We start from the raw sequence: 19608 nt of genomic DNA on the forward strand, positions 1-19608 counted from the left end.
AATTTAGTCAAAAAAACATTCTTGCAAACTCCCCCTAAATGCTGGGTCTGATTCTTACAAAATGAACTGTGGATCAGTATTGGTTCAATGTCATCAAAGGTTATCTAATGCTTGTTGTTAAGCAGCATGGCTTAGAACTACAATACACATAACATCCCAAATACTTGGCTTATCACACCAAATGTGTACCAGGTGTCATATTCATTTCCTTCAAACACTCGGGGCCGATGCAGTCAAGCGCTCAATATCTGCATCTACAGCCATTTTTATAATTTTCCAGCCCTTGTATTTTAACAAACTCACTCTGGCTATAAATGCACATGATTAAGTCCCTGATATCACACATGGAGGGTAGGTGGAATCGTCCCTTGCTAAATGGTAGGATGGGCCAAGTGCAAAAGATTCATTATGCCATAAAGTATTAATCTAATTTCAAAGTGAGGCTGTGAGGTGGAACACAGTGGCCAACCCTTACAATCCGTACAGGAGAGTGGTTGTTCTCGAATTACAAGGTAGATGGTTCAATTCCTGGTATCCCCATACATTTCCCCACAGTGGGACTAATAAGGCATTCATTATTATTATGTTATTATTATAGTAGCATAGCATAACTAGTGAGTGCACTGAACCTAGCATTGCTGTGTTGTATACCTTACCAGGTGCTAGGCCCAAGCAGTCTGGTTGTGTTAGGAGGTTTTGGACCACACTAATGTTGGCATGTATACTGCACATTATCTGTCCCCTGATTTAAATTGCATGTCCACCCAGACTTGTGAAATGGTCACCTGATATATGTGAACACCCACAAGGTGCTATGTAGTTCACATGAAGACGTTTTTTTTGAATAAGACAAAGCGAAACATGAAGGAGTGAGTCCTCTTTTTCACTATCTTTGGCGGACACCGCTGTCCTGGTGACGTCACGGCGGTACATGTACCCGCCCAGGCTGCGGGCTTCCTGCTGCGTCTCCACTCTCACTGCTTACGGGTGGGAACGTTACACACTGCCGCTGCTCCGCCACGCAACACAACACACTTCCAAGTTCAGGAACCGAAGAAACGTCGACATTTTTCGGGTACGTATACCCTTTTCACATCGCGCCCGCGAGCCGTACGTTCCTCGTCGTCAAGTGTGGCGCTCATTGCTGGTTACCAAGCGCCGGTGGTGTGACTGGCTGCTGCTCAACGTGTGACATCGTGTAGGAAGAGATGCACCCAGACGAGGGAGGGGTGGCTGAACACTACCGTAGTGTTGGTCGTAGACCTACGCAGATACTGGCAACAAGTTCCACTTAGTGGGCATTTCCCCATCACCACATGGTTTCATGTCGGCCAGTCGCCACTACCCCCCTCCCGTTCACAACAGGGCTGTTGTGTGGAACTGAAGTCGTAATGGTCTCTGGTTCTCGTTTTGTTGGACACTTTGATTGTTTGACACTTCGAGGCGAGGGCTAGCAGAGCGGCCTCGCCTCTTCTTCGCCCTTCCCCTCGGGCTTTTTACTCCCTCGAGTTGCGGGCTGTCACGGGCGGAAAGAGTCGCTGTGGGTCCCCCATCGCCCCGTCGTGCAATTGGACGACGAGGAACCGGGGAACCGTTGCGAGGCCGCCGTGTGGACCTCCCGGGATCCGTCGGCTCCGTGGTGCCTGCAGGAGCCCGCCCTCAGCCGTCTCCTGTAGCACCATGCCTCACGTTACCATTGTCAGGACGAGATGTGTCTCTGACTGCAGGAATGTGCCGATTGAGGGTCGAAGCGGGAAATAGTGCCCTCATCAGGCTTTAAGATACCCGGCTCTAGTCAAGCGTCTTGACGTATGGTTACCATGAAACAGACTTTAGGAGGCAGCTTGTGTTTCTGATAGCACCCACTTGTTAACTCGTCGGTCCACACAAATGAGAGTCCCTGTCTCACGAGGTCTGCCTCTGCAGTCAAAAGCACTTTGTAAAGGGACTAACTCTTCCTGCAGTCTGCTGACTTTCCTTAAGTCTCGTTAAACTTGTTAGGGAGGTGGGGAGGAGGGAAGGGGGGGGGAATATGACTTGAAATAGACATCCATACACACCTCTGGCATGGAGGCCGTCTTGTGATATTACCTGGAGCAGGAAGTTAGTCTCTTAGGGGATTAAGCAGATTGCTGCAAACCTTGATGTCATTGTTCCTGGAGCACACGTCCTCAACACATTTCATCTGATAAGGGAATCTAATCTCCTGTAGGTGTTAGAGAAACCAAGAAGAAGAGATTAAATCTATTCTGGGATTGTTCTGTTTGAATAAATGCATTGTTCACTAATTTAGTAACTTTTCTTTTTTTGGCCTGAGACTGGATTGTGTTTTCACAACCCAGTCTCAGTGCTTTCAATAAATTAGTCTTAAAGTTTCTTCTGGAAACTATTTGACCGTGTCTTAGTGTGCAGGCTGACCTGCTTTCAGTGAAGAAAGGCAGGTTAACATGAGCCTTGTATAGAGCTGCCAATGAATGCACCATTGCCTCAATGGCTTGCTGGCACGAGCGCTTGATCCCAGCCAAATATATTGTCCAGCATCAGCTGAATTGGAGTTCAAACTGCAGCCTTGTTATCACTCTAGACTGGTTTCTGGCAGTAGTACATAGCTGCCATGTATTTATGTAAGTAAGTGTGTATAATATGATACGACTGGCATAAAAACAATTATAAAGTGTATGCAACTCATCATTACGCTGAATTAGTGGGAGCCCTGAGCTTGTTGCTTTGCTACAAGCCGGTCCCATCCCCGGGTGATGGGAGACAACACCCAATGTGTCTACTCTGTAACTTAAACCTTCATGTTGAGTCTGTAACTTAAACCTTTATTCCAGTCTATGCTGTAACTTAAACCTTTATTCCAGTCTATGCTGTAACTTAAACCTTTATTCCAGTCTATGCTGTAACTTAAACCTTTATTCCAGTCTATGCTGTAACTTAAACCTTTATTCCAGTCTATGCTGTAACTTAAACCTTTATTCCAGTCTATGCTGTAACTTAAACCTTTATGTCGAGTCAGTAACTTAAACCGCGCTTCACAAAGACCGGATTTTGTTAATAAAAGCTGGATTTCAATGCTTTTTTTGGCGATCTCAGGATATTCTGCCTTGATTTTATTCCAATACACCGGCAGAGTTAAAACGTGTTTTCATTTTTGGGGTAAAATATCACGTAACCTCTTGACATGTGTCATCAAGAGGCTCAGATGCACAGACGGATGTATACGCTCATTTTTCTAAATAAAAACATCTTTCCGAGATTTTTTTCATCTATTCTTTCTTTTAAAAGTCCATCTCATCCCAACCAAGAAAGACTATTGACTGTAAACTTAGATAATCGCCCAAGAGACATTTAAATGACCAGCCCAATATATATATACACAACAACACCTTCTCCCAGTAATGTATTGTGTAGCGGCGCAACGGTTCATAAAACTCACGGATCAGATCCGCACAAAAGTAAAACGGAAACAAATATGACTTTTACAGATCCCTGATCGCGCTATTTGATTATAGCAGCTGGTCTACAAGAATACAGACCTCTTTTATTTGTTTCAATTATTCTTTTCTCCGTGCACAGTTATCATTTTCGCCGTCCACCATGAAATAACCGCTTTCTGCTTTATACGCTCGTGGAAATCCCCAAAATATCAAAGCATCAAACGCCCTCGTGTCTGTGTTCATAATATTATCCTTAGGCACGCACAGTTCCCAGACCTCTTTTATTTATTTAAATTATTTATTAGTCAACCGTCCCAAAAAACATTACAACCTCCAGACGTCAGTGCAATTCTGTGAATTTCCCTGATGTCTGGACGACGGCCGCTTCCATCGCTGCTAGACTCCCCGTAGCCAGTTTGATTTTTGCTTTTTTAAATGTCTTTGACCAACGCCGTGTCAAATGTTGTCTTGTGTGTTGCGCTACAGATGTGCCAGCAGCAGCTCTACCAGTGACAGGAAGTCCCGAAGTTTTATTTAAACGCGGACGACTCATTTCTAATTTCGTTCTTCGATGCCTGCATTTTTGTTTTGACTAACTTCTTACCAATCACGCTGATCCGGGACCTCTGCTGACCTCACTAGAAAACAACACATCTAGTGGGCTAATAAAAGCAATGGATTTTATTTTTTTAGGACAAAAAATGTGGAATAAAATATCGCAATACTGTGCTGTATCGATTTTTTTGTTTGTTTTCGCCACCCCTAGGCATGTATGCTTTCAGGCTCTTTGGCCAGCTGTGCACACAAATGTCTTTATTCTTTTTATCTACATGTTCTCAAAATTACAAGAATGAAGGCTTAAATGGGGACTGAACCCTGACCTCCAACCTCCTACCTTTTGATGAGAAGCCCAGTAAATGCGGCACATGTCATGATGTTGATATTAGACTTTAGTGATTCTTAATGTGACCGTAAAAAACCCTATTTTTGTTCGTTAAATGATCAAGACTTTAAGCAATCGTCAAAGTACAAACGAGAGCCAATCTCGTGCCAAGCACACCGGCCATGACACAGGCTTGGCCCTTTTACTTACCAGCCTGTATAGTGTTGCGATGTTATCGGGTTGACAAAGTGTGTCCACAGACCGACACCATGGTGAAGAGGGTAAAAGTCGACTAATCGGTCTCTGGTTTGATCCCATTTCACTGACAGTGGCCCGTTATCGGATTATATTCCGATGTTCCTAGAGCATCAGTCTTTCTTTAAAAAAACCTCAAATGTTGTGATCATGGCGGGCGACATGGCACAGTAGAAGGCTAAACAAGGGAAAAGTGTGTTTTGACACAGGTCAGCTGATGAACGCTGCATCCTGACTGCCTGATTTCACTCGCATTTATTTTACATTCGCATCTGCAGTCTCCTCATTGAACACATTTAGGCATAAAGTTGGTCTCACAATTGTAACCCTCCCTTTTGGTCTTTCTTATTTCTGTGAAGGTGGAGCGGTGTTAAAGGAGCTCACTGAGCAGGACAACAGACATCATGGTGAACATCCCAGAATACTATGCAGGAAAAACTGTGCTGATCACTGGAGCGACCGGCTTCATGGGCAAGGTACAGTACGAGTTGAATAGGGAAGTAGCCAATGGGACATTACTGAGCCTTGGATGTGAGCTTTTGAGCCATATGAGGGGAACCTATTGGGAATACTTTCCCTCCATTGACAGAGACACACTCTCCTCCTTTGCTTTATCAGAGAGACTATCAGTACACTTTCAGTCCACAATACATAAACACCTTCTTGTTGATCAGCTAATGTAAATGTGGCAAAGCCTTCACGTGGCTGTCCTTTTTCTGCTTTGGTCTACCAAACACAGCAGCAGTTGATTGAACTTGACGTCTTTGATACAACGCGTTGCTTGCTCCTCCTCCTTGTTGTTCAAGGTGCTGCTGGAGAAGCTGCTGAGGTCCTGCCCAGGAGTCAAAGCTGTCTATGTGATGGTGAGGTCAAAGGCTGGTCAGAGCCCTGAGGCCCGCATCGCTGACATGATCAACTCTAAGGTGAGAAGTGGGCTAAGAGATGGGTGTGTGGAGCAGGGCGATGGATAAGCCTGCTGCACCGTCTATGTTTGACTTTGAAAAGTTTGAAGAAGTGCCTGTGAAGTGAATCTGTTGCTGAATGAGGTACCATGATGGTGGGTTCGCTGTTGGCACTTACAACTGCAGTACAACCTCTCACCATAGGAGTAACTTTAAGGCCACTTCTAACAGTTGACAAGCGAATAGAAGCTTTTCTTGTATAGAAACGTATCCCACACCACACTGAAATTACGGTTGTATGACTGCACTCGCAGCTTCGTGTGAACTGTAACCCGGGCATCATTTTCCCACTCAGCTGTTTGAAAGATTGCAAGACGAGCAGCCTGGCTTCGCGGAGAAGATCGTAGCGGTGAACAGTGACCTGACGCAGCCTGAGATGGATCTGAGTAAAGAGGACCAGAGCGTCCTGGCTGACAACATTAACATCGTCTTCCACTGCGCCGCCACCATCCGCTTCAACGAGCCACTCAAGTGAGTCGTCTGTTTATTTAGCTTGGATTTTTTTTATTTCTGGATGACTTTCTAGGTAATCTGTGCATTGTTTCTCTCTCTAAAGGCACTTTGTAAGTTGACCATGTTCACCAGTGTCTTTCTTCCAGATCAGTTTTTTTAACTTAGTCAAATGAGTGATGATCAGGCAGGAGAATGTGTTGGCATTGACGTGGCAGTGACATGGTGGTGTGGCAGACGGTGACCACTGTTTGAAGTGCTCGGGGGTACCTGACACCTGAGACTCCTCCCCTTTTCTGCAGGACATTGGCTAATCGTTTGTTCTGTTCTTCCAAAGACACTGCTGATTGAACTCTACTTACAACCTCGGCGAGACAGTAAATGGGGTTTGGAGTTAGACATCCATCAACTTTAACTGACACAAAAACACCAATGATAATACTCTCATTGGTGTTTTTGTCAGTTAGATTTCAAAGATGCACGTATCTACGCAGGATGGCGCTTGGGGAGGGTCTTGGTCGTTGAATGGTAACGGTGCAGGCCGTGGAATTCAAAACGACAACAAGACTTCAGGACACTGCAGCGTCACTGGCCCAGCTGTTCATTATTACTAATTCTACAATTTAAGTTTTAGATTATGTGGTCTCAGCTGATCTCTCGCACTAATCCATCACGGACTGCTGGCTCCTCAATGCTCTTCACCGGATTTGATCTTCCCAAAATGAAGTTTGAATGATTCCAAAGTAATGACAATCTGTTCAAGCGAATTTGAACTTCTATGTAATGAAAATAACCTGCTGAAAGAAAAACGAAGAGAACACTTGATCATCACAGTATGACACCAAGTCGGTTCAACGTCTGGGATATTGGTCTGTCCAGTTGGGTTGTGATTGTGAATCGATTTCATCTTCTGTCGTGCAAATGACTGCCACCAGGTGGACAGGACAGGCAACAGAAAGACAACCGCCAAAAGTGAATAGTTTTCTCTTCCCTACTAGCATTTTGCTAGTGCCTTTGTCACTACTGAGTTGGTGCCTGCAGTCCCTTCAGGTTTCACAAATAGTCCAGCTCCTCCAGGATGGCACATCCATACGAGCCGCCGCAAGTAAATATAAATTGCTCTAAATATTTCTTCATTGGGACCCAATGTGTGATTTAAGTGTTTCCTTCTATTTTAATGGGTCACAATCGCCGCTATTCCATCTCGATGTGTCATTGTGCAAGACACTTAACCCAAACTTTTTGCCTGATGACATGTTGCGTTAAAGAGATGTTCTAGTGTTTTGACCCCTCTTAGCGCTTTAACTCCACATCGTCATTCACACACAGCATGCGAAAGGATCCGATCATCTGGACAACAGGAAACCTGAATATTAATTAACATTTTGAAATAGAAGTTAAGATTTAATAGCTTTTTATAGGAGTCTGCGTCCATTAGAGGTCCACCCTGAAGGGTCACTGTGGACATTTACACACATCCTGACCCTTGTCTTCATTCCACCAATGCTAACAACAAATGACTGGGACAGAACCAAAATGTCCTGCATCCTTCGACTCACTTGTACTCTTAATTTTGGCCATCCATTTCATCCGCTGACTGATTATGTCAACTTTACCGTCTTCCTTTCCTCCTCCCAGAGATGCGATGCAGCTGAATGTCCTGGCCACCCAGAAGATGCTGGCGCTGGCCCACAGAATGAAGCACCTGGAGGTCTTCCTTCACATCTCTACAGCCTATGCCAACTGTGACCGAGAGCTCATAGAGGAAATGGTGTACCCTCCCCCAGTCGACTACCGCAAACTCATCGATTCGCTAGAGTAAGTTGATCTGGACTCTTTCCAATGAACAGCTCCTTCACAGTCGACAAACTGCTGTGGTGATGGTGATTTGGACAGCCTTTTTTTGTGAACAGATGTCCGAAGGGGAGGATCTTTGGTCATAAGTCCAGAATGGGGTTATGGTTGAGAATTCTTAATTTCTTTAGAGGACTAGATGCATAAAAAGCAAGTAGGAGTGCATTATGGAGATTAATGTCAGTGATACAGTAAGCCTGCCAGCTGAGCAGTGGAGCAAACGGCTGCTTAGTGACTCTAATGTTGCAGAAGCTGCTGATCAGTAAAGCATTAGAAGCCTGCAGAGGAAGTAGAGATTAATGGCTGCGTGGGGGATCGTATGTTGCATCAAGCTTTTGAGGAAGATTGGAGGGATGTTTGCAGAGAGAGACGCGCTGGGGTCGATCACGTGCCGTTAGGGTTTGGGCTGAGGAGCTCCATTCACAGCAAACTGTAGTGCCAAAGTGTTTAGCGGGAGCTTTTCTCTCTATTATAATATTAGGCTACTACTGTCATAACCATGAGGTATTCAAACCATTGCTTTGCATTTGTTTTGGAACGCAACTTTGGGGGCTTATGACATTTTTGTACAATTGACAATGTGCCATCAGATGTGGTGGATTAATACAATTCAATAAGTAAATATTCAAAATGTAATGACTATACATTAAATTGATGTAACCAAACTTTTTCTTAATGAAAGAAAGTGATTCAATGTGGTTGTGAGATCAAACATTCCAAAATATAATGTTCCAAATGCATCTATTGGTGGTTTTGTGACATGTTTTAGTTTCCCCCTCAGCTCGCGTCTTGAGCTCTCATTGGCTGTAGCTTTGGCCTGCTGAGTATCTATGATCCAACTGTGAGGCATCAGACAGTTCTCATGCAGCCGAGCCAGCGTCTGTTTGTCTCTGATCTGTGGCGCTTTTGTTGTCTGCGTGTGGACAAACGGACTAAAGAGATGTGGGGTGAACTGAGACTACATCCACATTACCACAAGTAACAGATGAAATTCAGCATCCATGATGCTATGAGTCACTGGTGGACCTGGTGGTTTGTTTTCCTCCTACAAAGGTTCATGTGATGGGGACGGGATGAATCCTTGAAGGACACGTTTCTGCTAAAACCCAGTCAAGTAGCGACCCCATTTGTCGACGTTATTGTTTCCAAACTTCTCCATTTTTGGTGCAATAAACCGCCGGCGTAGTGAGGATGCTCATTGCAAATGAAGCAAAAGAAGGTTGCCTAAGCGAGCCGTCTCAGAGGACACCATTGCATGCAGCATAGTTTTTTGTTCCATTCATCCTGTCTGTGAAATATGCTCATGAATGATGACATAAAACCCCCAGATTTGTGTAAATTGCATCCATCTGAGATTCTTAATTTCTCCAGTTTAGTAGATAAACAAAAACAAAAGCAAGTAGGCATGTATTTTTAAGATTCACTCGGCATGATTTGAAATTGTTACACTTTAGTTTCTAAACAAGGAGAGGTTCATGTCCCTTCATTTCCTTATACACGTGGGCCTGGGCGACATGAAAGAGCACTTTATATGCTGACTGTGTCCAGTGCTGTCCTAAAAAATTATATCATACTGTTGGTGGTTAAATAACTGTATAATATAAAAACCTGTCTTATTTCATTTTTATCTTGCTCCAGCTGGATGGATGAAGAGTTGGTGTCTGCTCTGACTCCCAAGCTAATCGGGGAGCGTCCCAACACCTACACCTACACCAAAGCCTTGGCGGAGTATCTGGTGCAGCAGGAGGCTGGAGACCTCAACGTAGCCATCGTCAGACCTTCCATAGTTGGAGCCAGCTGGAAAGAGCCCTTCCCAGTGAGTGATTCAGACTGCTATTGCTGCATTGCTTCTTCTTCATGTTTCTGCTAACCTCAAGTTACTGTTGAAAAGAAGTGGCATGAAAGATTAATGATGGATGCTGTTTTAAAATACACCAAGAAAAAGTAACGCAAACTGCAGAGACCAATCTGTTTTAGAATATGTGTGAATTTATCTATTTATAGTTTCTTAGAAAAAGCCCCATCCTTTCTAGAGCTGCCGCCTTCAGGGCGCAGGCCAGGAAGCTGGTTGTGACACTTTTACGGGTCCATGCTCTCTCACAAAGGAAGTGGGGCGAATCTATGTCATTAGCTGTCCTTTGGTAAAACACTGATCCTCTGGCCACTGAGGAGGAGGTAATAGTGAGCAGGGGGATCGTAAAGTTGTGTCATTGTTTCCAGAGATCATGTTTTCTGATGGTGCCACAGATTTAAAAAAAAAAAATGTTGCACAAGTCCAACAGAACTGCCTCCCGCTGTGAAAGCTGCTAGCTTCTTGCTGCTAACACAGAGGTGTACGGGGAGTTGAACACCTCTGTGTTTTGCTGCTGTGGAAAGCAGAAAGAAGACTGTTGTTGTTCTGCTCTAGGAAGGTTTCACAATATCAGAGAGCAACAGCTCTGACAGAAAAGTGTGTGATTATAGAAGAGTTCAATCTGATGGACTGAGTGCAAGCAGGCTTAAAGCACATTGACACTGCCACGTGGTAAATCTATTTTCATATGATTTATGAACTTATTGCATTTGAGTAATTATAACCAGCAAATTTGAACTAATAAACAATTAGTAATTTATCAAAAAGTCTGTCATGTGTGAAGAAAAGGTACAAATATATCAGTGACGGGGTTAATGGTGTCCGTGTTGACGTTCTGCTCTGTCCTCTGCCTCTCTTTCAGGGTTGGATTGATAACTTCAATGGCCCCAGTGGAATATTCATAGCAGTAAGTACATCAGTGATCTGTGCCTGTCTGGTGTCACTTTTTTCTGACACCGAGCCCTTTTGAGCCAGATCCTGACCCGCGTCACCGACCGGAGCTTCAGCTCTTCAAACCACAGATTCACAACTCCACACAGTCTGAAATGCTTTAAACCTTTTGGCAGGTGAAGCCAACTTGTTTTCAGTGTGACATGCTGACTCTTTTCTTTTGGTCTATAGTCCACGTAGTGTTACATTGTGCTGCCTGGAGACGTTGACTCAAGCGGCGGGGCTAAAAGCAGGACGAACAGGAAAGCGGCGGTTTGAACGTTTTAGATCTTACTGCTTTATTTATCAAGCGTTTCCCTTTCATTAACCTCCGACTGTCTTTACACTCACTGCAGCACATTATCTCACAGTCCAGTTATGGAATGAAGTTATAGATGAACAATATTTCCTGACTCAAACTAACTGGACATTGGAGAGCCCCTGTGATTTCATGCGTCAAAGTTCTTCAAATGGAAGGAGTTTGACTTTCTCGCTATGAAGCGGGGATCTGTGACTCTACAGGTTCTGGTCATCGGCCCGTTTTGGATCTGAATTGAAACTTCATGCTTGCATTAGTGGTGTGTCTTTGACCTCTTCTAGGCCGGCAAGGGGATCCTGCGTACAATGAGAGCGTCTAATGATGCTGTGGCTGACCTGGTGCCTGTGGACGTGGTCATCAACGCCACGCTGGCTGCAGCCTGGTACTCTGGATCACAGACAATCACCAGGTGGAGACTCAAAACGATTCATCTGCTCCAAGTTGTATTGATGAGCTGTTTGTGTCTTTTTTGTTTCTGAACCTTTGCCTCCATGTTACAGGTCCAAGAACATCCTGGTGTACAACTGCACAACCGGAGGGATCAACCCGTTCCACTGGGGGGAAGTCGGTAAGATGCCTCTTAGCTAACTTAAACATAGCCTCTGAACAGACAATGTAAGCTGTATGTTTAACTGACTGTAATCTGAGCCACTGCCTGCCACGCCCAAACCAGGAGCATTGTTCACCTGTCCCCCCTGGGTCCTGGTTTGTAGCTGGATCCTTATGGAGTAAAGGCACAAATTGTTGCTCACGTTGATGGTGATTGACATTTAACCAATCAAAATATGCAATTTATTGATATGGACTCCTGAATGCGAACAAATCTGTAATGTAGACCTTTTGGTTTGATTTAAACCGTTGAGCTTTGGAGTGAAACATGGGGCCCACAGTAATGGCAACATGACCATGTTACCTCTTGTGAACCGGTTTATCCCAACCATTCAAGCCGAGATGAGATGATTCAGGATGAAAACCTATTTAGTTGTACCGTGATGCCATTTCCTTTGCCAGCCTCCACACTTGTGTTGTGCAGCTCTGTTTTTAGAATACATTGTTAGCTGCTGGGGTTGGACAGATTAACAGGAACACCTTATTGTGTCTGATATTATAATAATAAGGGCTTTGTGATATGGCCCCAAAACAAAATCTCCAGTTACTCTGACTTTACGTGCATGCATACAAACTCAGACCAACACAATAGTTGATTTACTACACCGAGGTTTTTACACAATCTTATCTAATCAGATTTTTATTATCAACTTCTACGGCATAACTGTGTCGCGATATCTCATTTTATCTGTAGGATTAATCATGATATGATTGAAAGATTGAATTATCCTCCTGCTTTATGGCCCAGACCTACTATGAGTCTCACACATTATTAGTCATGAGCTAAAGTTGGTTCTGGACTTTTTTTAGCTGACAAAAAAGCTTCCCACCACAAGGTCCATGTGAGTAGCCTCATGTCTTCTCCAGCAGGCTGGGTGGTGATGACACGGCTCAGTGCAAAAACGTCGGGAAATCAACTTTAACATCTACATTTTTTTATGCCAACTGAGCTCTATCTGCAGATAAAGATCATGTGAAATGATCGAAAGCTCCAGAAGAGCTACCATCGGACCATGTCGCTGAAACCAGATAACGAATGCCTTTGTGAAGCTGAATTAGAGACGGAAACATCCGAGCGCTCAGGAGACGGTTTGAGCGGCACGGTCTGGATTGGATTGTGTAAAAGATTGAAAGATTTTGTGTTTTGCCAACAGCTTTCAGTCAAGCATACACAACCAAAATGTTTTTTAAACTGCTGATTAATGACTTGTGTTAAACAACCTTCTGTTTCTTAGAGTACCATGTAATATCCACATTCAAGAGGAACCCCCTTGAGCAGGCCTTCCGTCGGCCCAATGTTAATCTCACATCCAATCACCTAATCAATCAGTACTGGATCGCCGTGAGCCACAAGGCTCCGGCCTTCCTCTATGATCTGTACCTCAGGCTGATTGGACGAGAGCCCAGGTAACCTCATCATCGCCGACTCAGACGCGCCGCACCGCTGCTGTTTTAACACCCCCTCTCACACGTGCACACACACATCTCTGCTGCTTTAGTCCTGTCACTTCTCTTTTTATTGTTGTAGGCTAACGTTGTAGCTGCCGTGCTATTGTGTTAACTTGATGCTTGTGTGCAGTACTTTTGGGAGTTGAAGAATGTATAACCCAGCTGCTCTCCTGATCATACCGGGTTACCGATGGGTTCTGCACTCTTCACATCTTGCTCTCTGCAATGTTCGTGTTCTCGGGGTTGGGTTCCCAAAATGTCAGCGCTGAAGTCAACTCGGTCCAGCTGCTGAATGGACCACGGTGGACTTCAGTCTGAAGACACTATGGGAGCCCAACCCAGGTGTTGGCCCTTTGAAAAACGCTTTGCTAGCTGCTGAATTGTCAGTAACGTGAGCTGGATCTGTCACCTTTTTTTGAAATCTAGAAAGTGAAAGTCCTTCAGATCAGGTCCCACTGTTGAGTTGCAGTGGTCAAGCCTTTACACAGGGCCTGCATCTAGCCCAGTATCAGGAGGAAGAGCTTCATCTCATCCTCTCTGTGTCCTCCTTGTCCTGTCGTATGTGTATCTCTCTCCTACAGAGTACTGTATAAACATGACCTTCAAGACCAATCCCTTAGAGCAGGCCTTCAGAAGGCCCAATGTCAATCTGCGCTCCAACCCCTTTACTAATCAATACTGGACGGCTGTCAGCCACACGCTGCCGGCTCTGCTCTATGACGGCTATCTCAGGCTGACGGGCCGCAAGCCCCGGTAAGGTTGCAACTGCCCCCCACTCTCCCTTACTGTGTGTCTTTCCCTGACTGGTTATGTGGGATGCTGGTGGGATTGGGAGGGGGGGGGGGGGGGGGGTCCGGGCAGAAGGAACCAAAACGTTTGCCATCTTTTCTTCTTAGGGAAGATAGCACGTCCTTTATGGGAGCACGTTTTAATCTAAAGAAGTCTTTTTGTGAACATGACATTCATTTTTGCCCCCCTAACACAACACCCCCCACCGCCCCCCCACACTCCACTCACTTCTCACCCAATCATGGATAATCCCAAGGCACCATTCGGTGTCTCGGTCATTTAAAAAGTTGTGTCCACAAATTGTGTCCCGCTGAATACAACGACCCCTCTGCATGTTAATTGATTGGTATCCTCACATGTGGCCTCTCTCTCTCGACTGCAAGGCCGGAGGTATTTCAGACACGATGTCCAGAAGTGTCACGCAGACCCGTTCTCAGCCATTCTTGCTGCGTTTGGCTCACACTGGGTGTGCTTTGATTTGATTGGGTACGAAAGTAACGCTCATCTCCGCCTCCCATGTGCTGAACATGCATGTCAGTCACGTCCTCTGAATCATTCACAGGAGGAATCCGAGTCATCTCAATCTGCTCCATCGGTCTACACGTTACAAATGATAGAACAATGCCGATCATTGGATCAAGGCCTTATTTAGAACGAGTAAAAACAAGTGCCATTTAAAGACTCGGAGAACCTCCTCCACCTTCACAGTAATGAGCTCTGCTGATTTCCATTTTCACCCTGATTTCCTCAACTCTGCTTACTGGTTGTCAAGTGATCAACGCGGCCTCTGAACTAACACACTAATGAAGTGTATTGACTGGATGCACAGTGAACAGGTGGGCAATGTTGTCGACGTAGGAAGTGTGTAAAATACTGAATGTGACCGAGCTAAATTGAGTTTGTCCTGCATCCAGTTAGTGTCCAGCTTGAGGCGTATCAGTCATTCACACACCTGACCACTTGCAGTGCTTTGACAATGTCGTGACACACGTCTTGGCTATTTGGGAAATGCATAAAGTGAGAGCCACATTCCCTTTTTGTGGCTCATTCAATTAACTAACCAAAAGGACAGTGATTTGAAGTCGGAGTGGTGAACAAACACAAAGCACTGTACAGCTCAAAAGATCTCCTGCAGTCATTCCAATTATGACAATCAAAATCTGCCTCATCAAATCTTTGGGATCGGGAGAAGTCGTGCCCACGGCATATATTGTCAAACATGAAGTGATCTTGTGGAGCTCATTCATGCATCTCTTAGTGTTTCATGATCGCGTTTGGGACTAAATTGGCGCTCCTGTTGTAGAACAGCTGATACAAAGGTTGTGTTCCTCTAACTGTGGATTGAACTTGTGCTCTCTGCTCTCCCTTCCTCCAACACCATGTGACTCCGTCTTGCTCTTCGTCCATGACTCCTTCTCTACCCGTCTGTCCCTACACCACCGTCCTCTTTCATCCACTCCAAATGTTCTCTGCTCCCTCACCTCATTGCTTCTTTCCTTTCCTTTTTTTCCATCTTGCCTCCTTCCCTCCCCTCCGTCATGTGTCATAGGATGATGAAGACGATCACACGCCTCCACAAAGCCATGATGGTGCTGGAGTATTTCACCAGTCACTCCTGGGTGTGGAACAATGACAACGTGGCCATGCTGATCGGCCAGATGAGCGCCGAGGATAAGAAGGTGTGTGTGTGTGTGTTGGGTGGGCGACAATCATGCCCTGCTAATGTCAATGAACAGACGTTTTTCACTTTATGTCCTTTTACACATTGCAGCGGTTGTTCTCACTGTGAGACTGACGTTCATATCTGATGACACAACACTGTGTATTGTATAAGGAAGTCTAGAACCGTGTTTGAAGGCTCTCCTCTTGAGTATTGATCGATGTAGAGCTGTAACTCCGAGACTTCTCTGTAGTCAGACACCTATTTGACTTCCTTTTTATTCCTGATTAACATTTGAAGAAAAAGTCATTTTGTTGATGTAGAGCAGTTGTATTTAGTAGATACTAAAATATTGTACTTTTTCCATAATTCATCCATCAATGTATTTTATACATACTGTCAAATATCTATTGGAACCAGCCAGAAAAATCCCTCTTAATATACAGTTACATCTCCATTAATACTTGGTCCTTGTTGAAGACTGCACGCCTTGTCAATCACAGAGTTGTCGTTCTAAAGTTCACCCAGACTGGTTGTTGTGATTTGCGTTTCTGTAGGTGTTTAATTTCGATGTGCGTCAGCTGCACTGGGCAGAGTACATGGAAAGTTACTGCATGGGCACCAAGAAATACGTTCTCAACGAAGAGCTGTCTGGCCTGCCGGCTGCACGCAAACACCTCAACAAGTAAGAGTGGAATCCGATGAGCAACACGTACGGACTCGGGAGGAAATGCAGAGAGAGTCAGCATGCAGACAGGGAACTAAAAGGAGAGGGCATGGATTACTTTTATTTTTTTAAAGATCTATTCAATTTATTAGTATAGTAATTCTCCTCAGAGGGCTTTACAATCTGTACATCATCCAACATCCTCTGTCCTGGGACCTCAAATGAGTAAAGAAAAGAAAAAAAAACATTAGCAGGGATGAAACCTTCAGGGGAGCAACAGAGGAGCATCCCTGTATCAGGATGGACAGAAGCAACACATTGAATGAATATGACAAACTATTCATGTTGGAGTACTACTAGCTGTAGTAAGTAATGGTAGTATTCATTATTTTCTATGTATCTGCTAATAACAGCAGAAGTGGCTATAAGGATAACAAAAAAAGCAGTCCACTCACTCTTCATGTCTCCGCCCTTTTAAACCTGAAGCTTGAGTCCTCGTGAGGTGGAGGATTTGTCTCAGTTGTGTTTCTGTTCCCCAGGCTGAGGAACATCCGCTACACCTTCAACACCGTCCTGGTGGTGCTCATCTGGCGCGTCTTCATAGCCCGATCCCAGATGGCGAGAAACATCTGGTACTTTGTGGTGAGCCTCTGCTTCAAGTTCCTCTCCTACTTCAGAGCCTCCTCCACCATGAGATAATGATCCTGGACGGGGGCGGCAGGCTGAGGACTTTAGATTTGGCGGACGAGCCTGGAGTCGTCGGCGCTCCGAACGCGCCGAAGCGCCTGATCTCTAGCATTTCAGAAAGAAAAAAAAACCGCCGAGGGATTGGGTGTCCCAGCTAAAGAAGCAGAGTCGCACGTCCTCGCTGCGTCACTCGCTGCAGCCATCTCGCCTGCCTGCCAAACAAAGCTATGCATTGGATGATGCTCTGCTGCACAAATCCTCCGTTGGTTTTGACTCATTCCAGGCTTCCTCTTCTGTATCAGTCACCTGAAAACATAACTCCATTATTAACTCTTTTTTTTTTTTTTTTCATTTGATGTTTTTCTATTGAAATGTTTTAAAAACCTGTTACATGAGTTCCACGCGGGGTTTCCATCCAGCATTAGCTTTTGCTCGACAAAGCAGGATCTACTATCTCTATATTCTGGGGGCAATGGAGCCGGTTTTGCACATTTGTTTGGTGGCAGTTTGAAGGACGGTTCTGTACTGACTGGGAGCCGACGAGCCTGCAAAGGATTGTTTCACCTCTTGTCATGTTGAGCTGGGAGAAGACACATCCCCCTTTGCCTTGTTTTTCTCCGTCATGCTTGAGAAAGTAAGAGTCAGTCTCTCTTGTGGACTCGTCTTCATCGGTCTCTGTTCCGACTTTTCACGTTCGTGTTACTTTGTGTGGAGGTCATTTTTATGGGTCAGTCCTGTTCTTCTCTTCGGTTACTATCTTATTTGCTTTTTGTAAATACACACATGCAGGATTTGTCATGTGCTCATGCTGTTCATAACCTGTTAAACTCTTGAAATGTTCCGTTGCCTTCATCATTCCGCCTCGTTACAGAAGTCAACGACAAATGTCTGCTTGTTACAGAAGTCAACGACAAATGTCTGCTTGTTACAGAATGGCCATCTCCAGTTGTCTAGGAATGAACCCTCATTGCCATATTAAGTCTTCACTCCACATACCTGAGGTTTACCTGTGCACATGCATCTTTCTTGCTCCATGCTGTGCTTGCATGCGTCTGCTCAAAGCATCTTCAAACGTGTTGCTGCTGTGAATGTCCTGGATTCAGGAAGCATTGGCTTTCTCACAGCGGGAGCCTCTTTACAAAGGACCATGTGACTTGGTGGAGGGATGCACGCTTTTGGAAAGAAGTGTGAATTGTGCCTGAACTTTTTTTCAATATTCTAACATAAAAGCGATTGTAATGTGAAAAGAGAGCGATCAGATCTATGTTTTCTAATTATTTTGTGTACAGCTCTATTTAGGTAGACTTCAAAATACAGATGTATTTTTCTGTAACGACATTGCGTGGCTCCAAAAAGCTGACCGAACCTACTTCAGCTGCTGTAAATATGTAAACTGAAGTGCAGTATGTCCACAGCTCAATTAAATTACTTTCCTGTGTCGTATGAACATGTATCATTTTGTATCTGAATGCCATAGAATTACACGGCCACTTCCTCCGACACCTGAAACCGAGCCCTAACAATACAGTTATTGGCAAAACTGTAAAGATAAAGCGTGTGTTCATTGGAGAGCCCTGGAATACCTTTTTTTAGTTGTGACTCCATTCTTTGTGACGCGTCAATGTCCGTCCTGCTTGTTTCAAAAAGCAAGGCCGGGTCTAATTCAGGAGCTTTCTTCCAGGTCCTCATGTTCCTACTTTTATTGTCAAGAATACCGACTCATACGAATCGTTTGTTAGCTCCATCAGCATCGTCTCCACTTGAACAAATCCTAAATCGAGTTATCCGTTATTCAGATCACTAAAGGCCCCTCAAAACATGGTTGTGTCTAACATGAAATACTCTGTACTAAATAAGCAATAACCTCTGGACTTCCTCGAGACGAAAACCAGCAGGTTAGCTCAGATGTTTCTGATGAAATCAATATGTTCCTTTCGCTGAAAATAAATGTTACAATACTTACCGGGTTTCTTCCGCAAGACTACTTTTAAGAATCTCTCCTGAAAGGCCTCATATATCTTTTGATGTACTTTATATGTTTACCCATGAAGCCTTTGGAGAACTAAGTGCTCTTTCCCTTATGGATATATAACAATTCAATGTTCCTGCTAAAACCTGTGTTGACTGTTTCCATGTAGAAATGTTACTGTGTGTGTCTCCTGCGTGTTGAAGCTTCGGTGGCCTGTGTACTGAGTGGTTTCAATTTTCCACCTTTTCTGGTGCGTTGGTATGCTCATGCATGAGCTCACTATCAGGAGGGGAGGGAGTCTTGATTCTCAATGTGAAACTCCAACAACAATAAATCAATCGGTGCCTTTTTGTCTGTAAAACAAACGGGAATAAACTGTTTAATCTTCCTCCTGATTGAGACGTCTGATTTCTCTGGAATCGCTACCTGAGACTCGACCAGGAAGCCGGATGAGCCGTCTGTCCGGCTGAGCTGGTTCCTGTGGTGCACGTTGCTCCATCCTCTCTTCACTCTGCATGTGGAAGCTACCGAGCGCTCCCTGGAGCCGTAACGCTGCCCGTCAGCCCGTCAGGATGGCCCGCCCTCCTCAAGCTAGAAGCTAACGCTGCTGTTTGCTTAGTTTGAGAAGTCCTCGCAGGAGCTGTGAGATCTCTGATGGGATGGTTCTCCGTACACGTGCAGGTGACAAAGGCTCTTGAGTCTGATCAGCTGCCTTTATGTTCAGCTTAAGATTCCTGCTTTGCATCATCTACCGTTGGATTTCTTTAAAAATACAACCTCAGCTCTATTGGAGCGTACATGATATATTTAATGTTTGTAGGGTGAATGGGCGG

At 44.7% G+C, this 19608-nt stretch overlaps 1 protein-coding gene across 2 annotated transcripts; it reads left to right on the plus strand.

Annotated features, from left to right (window-relative positions):
* The first annotated feature begins 932 nt into the window (after positions 1-932).
* On the plus strand, positions 933-19163 carry far1 (fatty acyl CoA reductase 1). 2 transcript variants are annotated; one of them, XM_068602627.1, is made up of 13 exons: positions 933-1075; positions 4938-5054; positions 5385-5501; positions 5836-6011; positions 7629-7808; positions 9483-9660; positions 10559-10603; positions 11227-11354; positions 11446-11513; positions 12790-12961; positions 15342-15471; positions 16010-16137; positions 16659-19163. In XM_068602627.1, exons 2-13 carry the CDS (start codon positions 4983-4985, stop codon positions 16816-16818), a joined length of 1554 nt encoding a protein of 517 aa, XP_068458728.1. In that variant the 5' UTR covers positions 933-1075; positions 4938-4982; the 3' UTR covers positions 16819-19163. The 2 variants fall into 2 exon arrangements, with proteins under 2 accessions (XP_068458728.1, XP_068458727.1); XM_068602626.1 differs by lacking the exon at positions 12790-12961 and adding an exon at positions 13585-13756.
* The last annotated feature ends 445 nt before the right edge of the window (positions 19164-19608 follow it).

This window comes from Clinocottus analis, unplaced genomic scaffold (genome assembly GCF_023055335.1).
Source record: "Clinocottus analis isolate CAN_PGR_092001 unplaced genomic scaffold, fCliAna1.0.p SCAF_6, whole genome shotgun sequence".
Classification (NCBI taxonomy): domain Eukaryota; kingdom Metazoa; phylum Chordata; class Actinopteri; order Perciformes; family Cottidae; genus Clinocottus; species Clinocottus analis.

Bases quoted from the DNA above. Each gene is read 5' to 3' on its own strand.
- far1 (XM_068602627.1), top strand. From the start codon at position 4,983: ATGGTGAACATCCCAGAATACTATGCAGGAAAAACTGTGCTGATCACT. The intron at 5,055-5,384 runs GTACAGTACGAG...TTGTTGTTCAAG, and splicing joins CGACCGGCTTCATGGGCAAG to GTGCTGCTGGAGAAGCTGCT. The intron at 10,604-11,226 runs GTAAGTACATCA...GACCTCTTCTAG, and splicing joins CCAGTGGAATATTCATAGCA to GCCGGCAAGGGGATCCTGCG.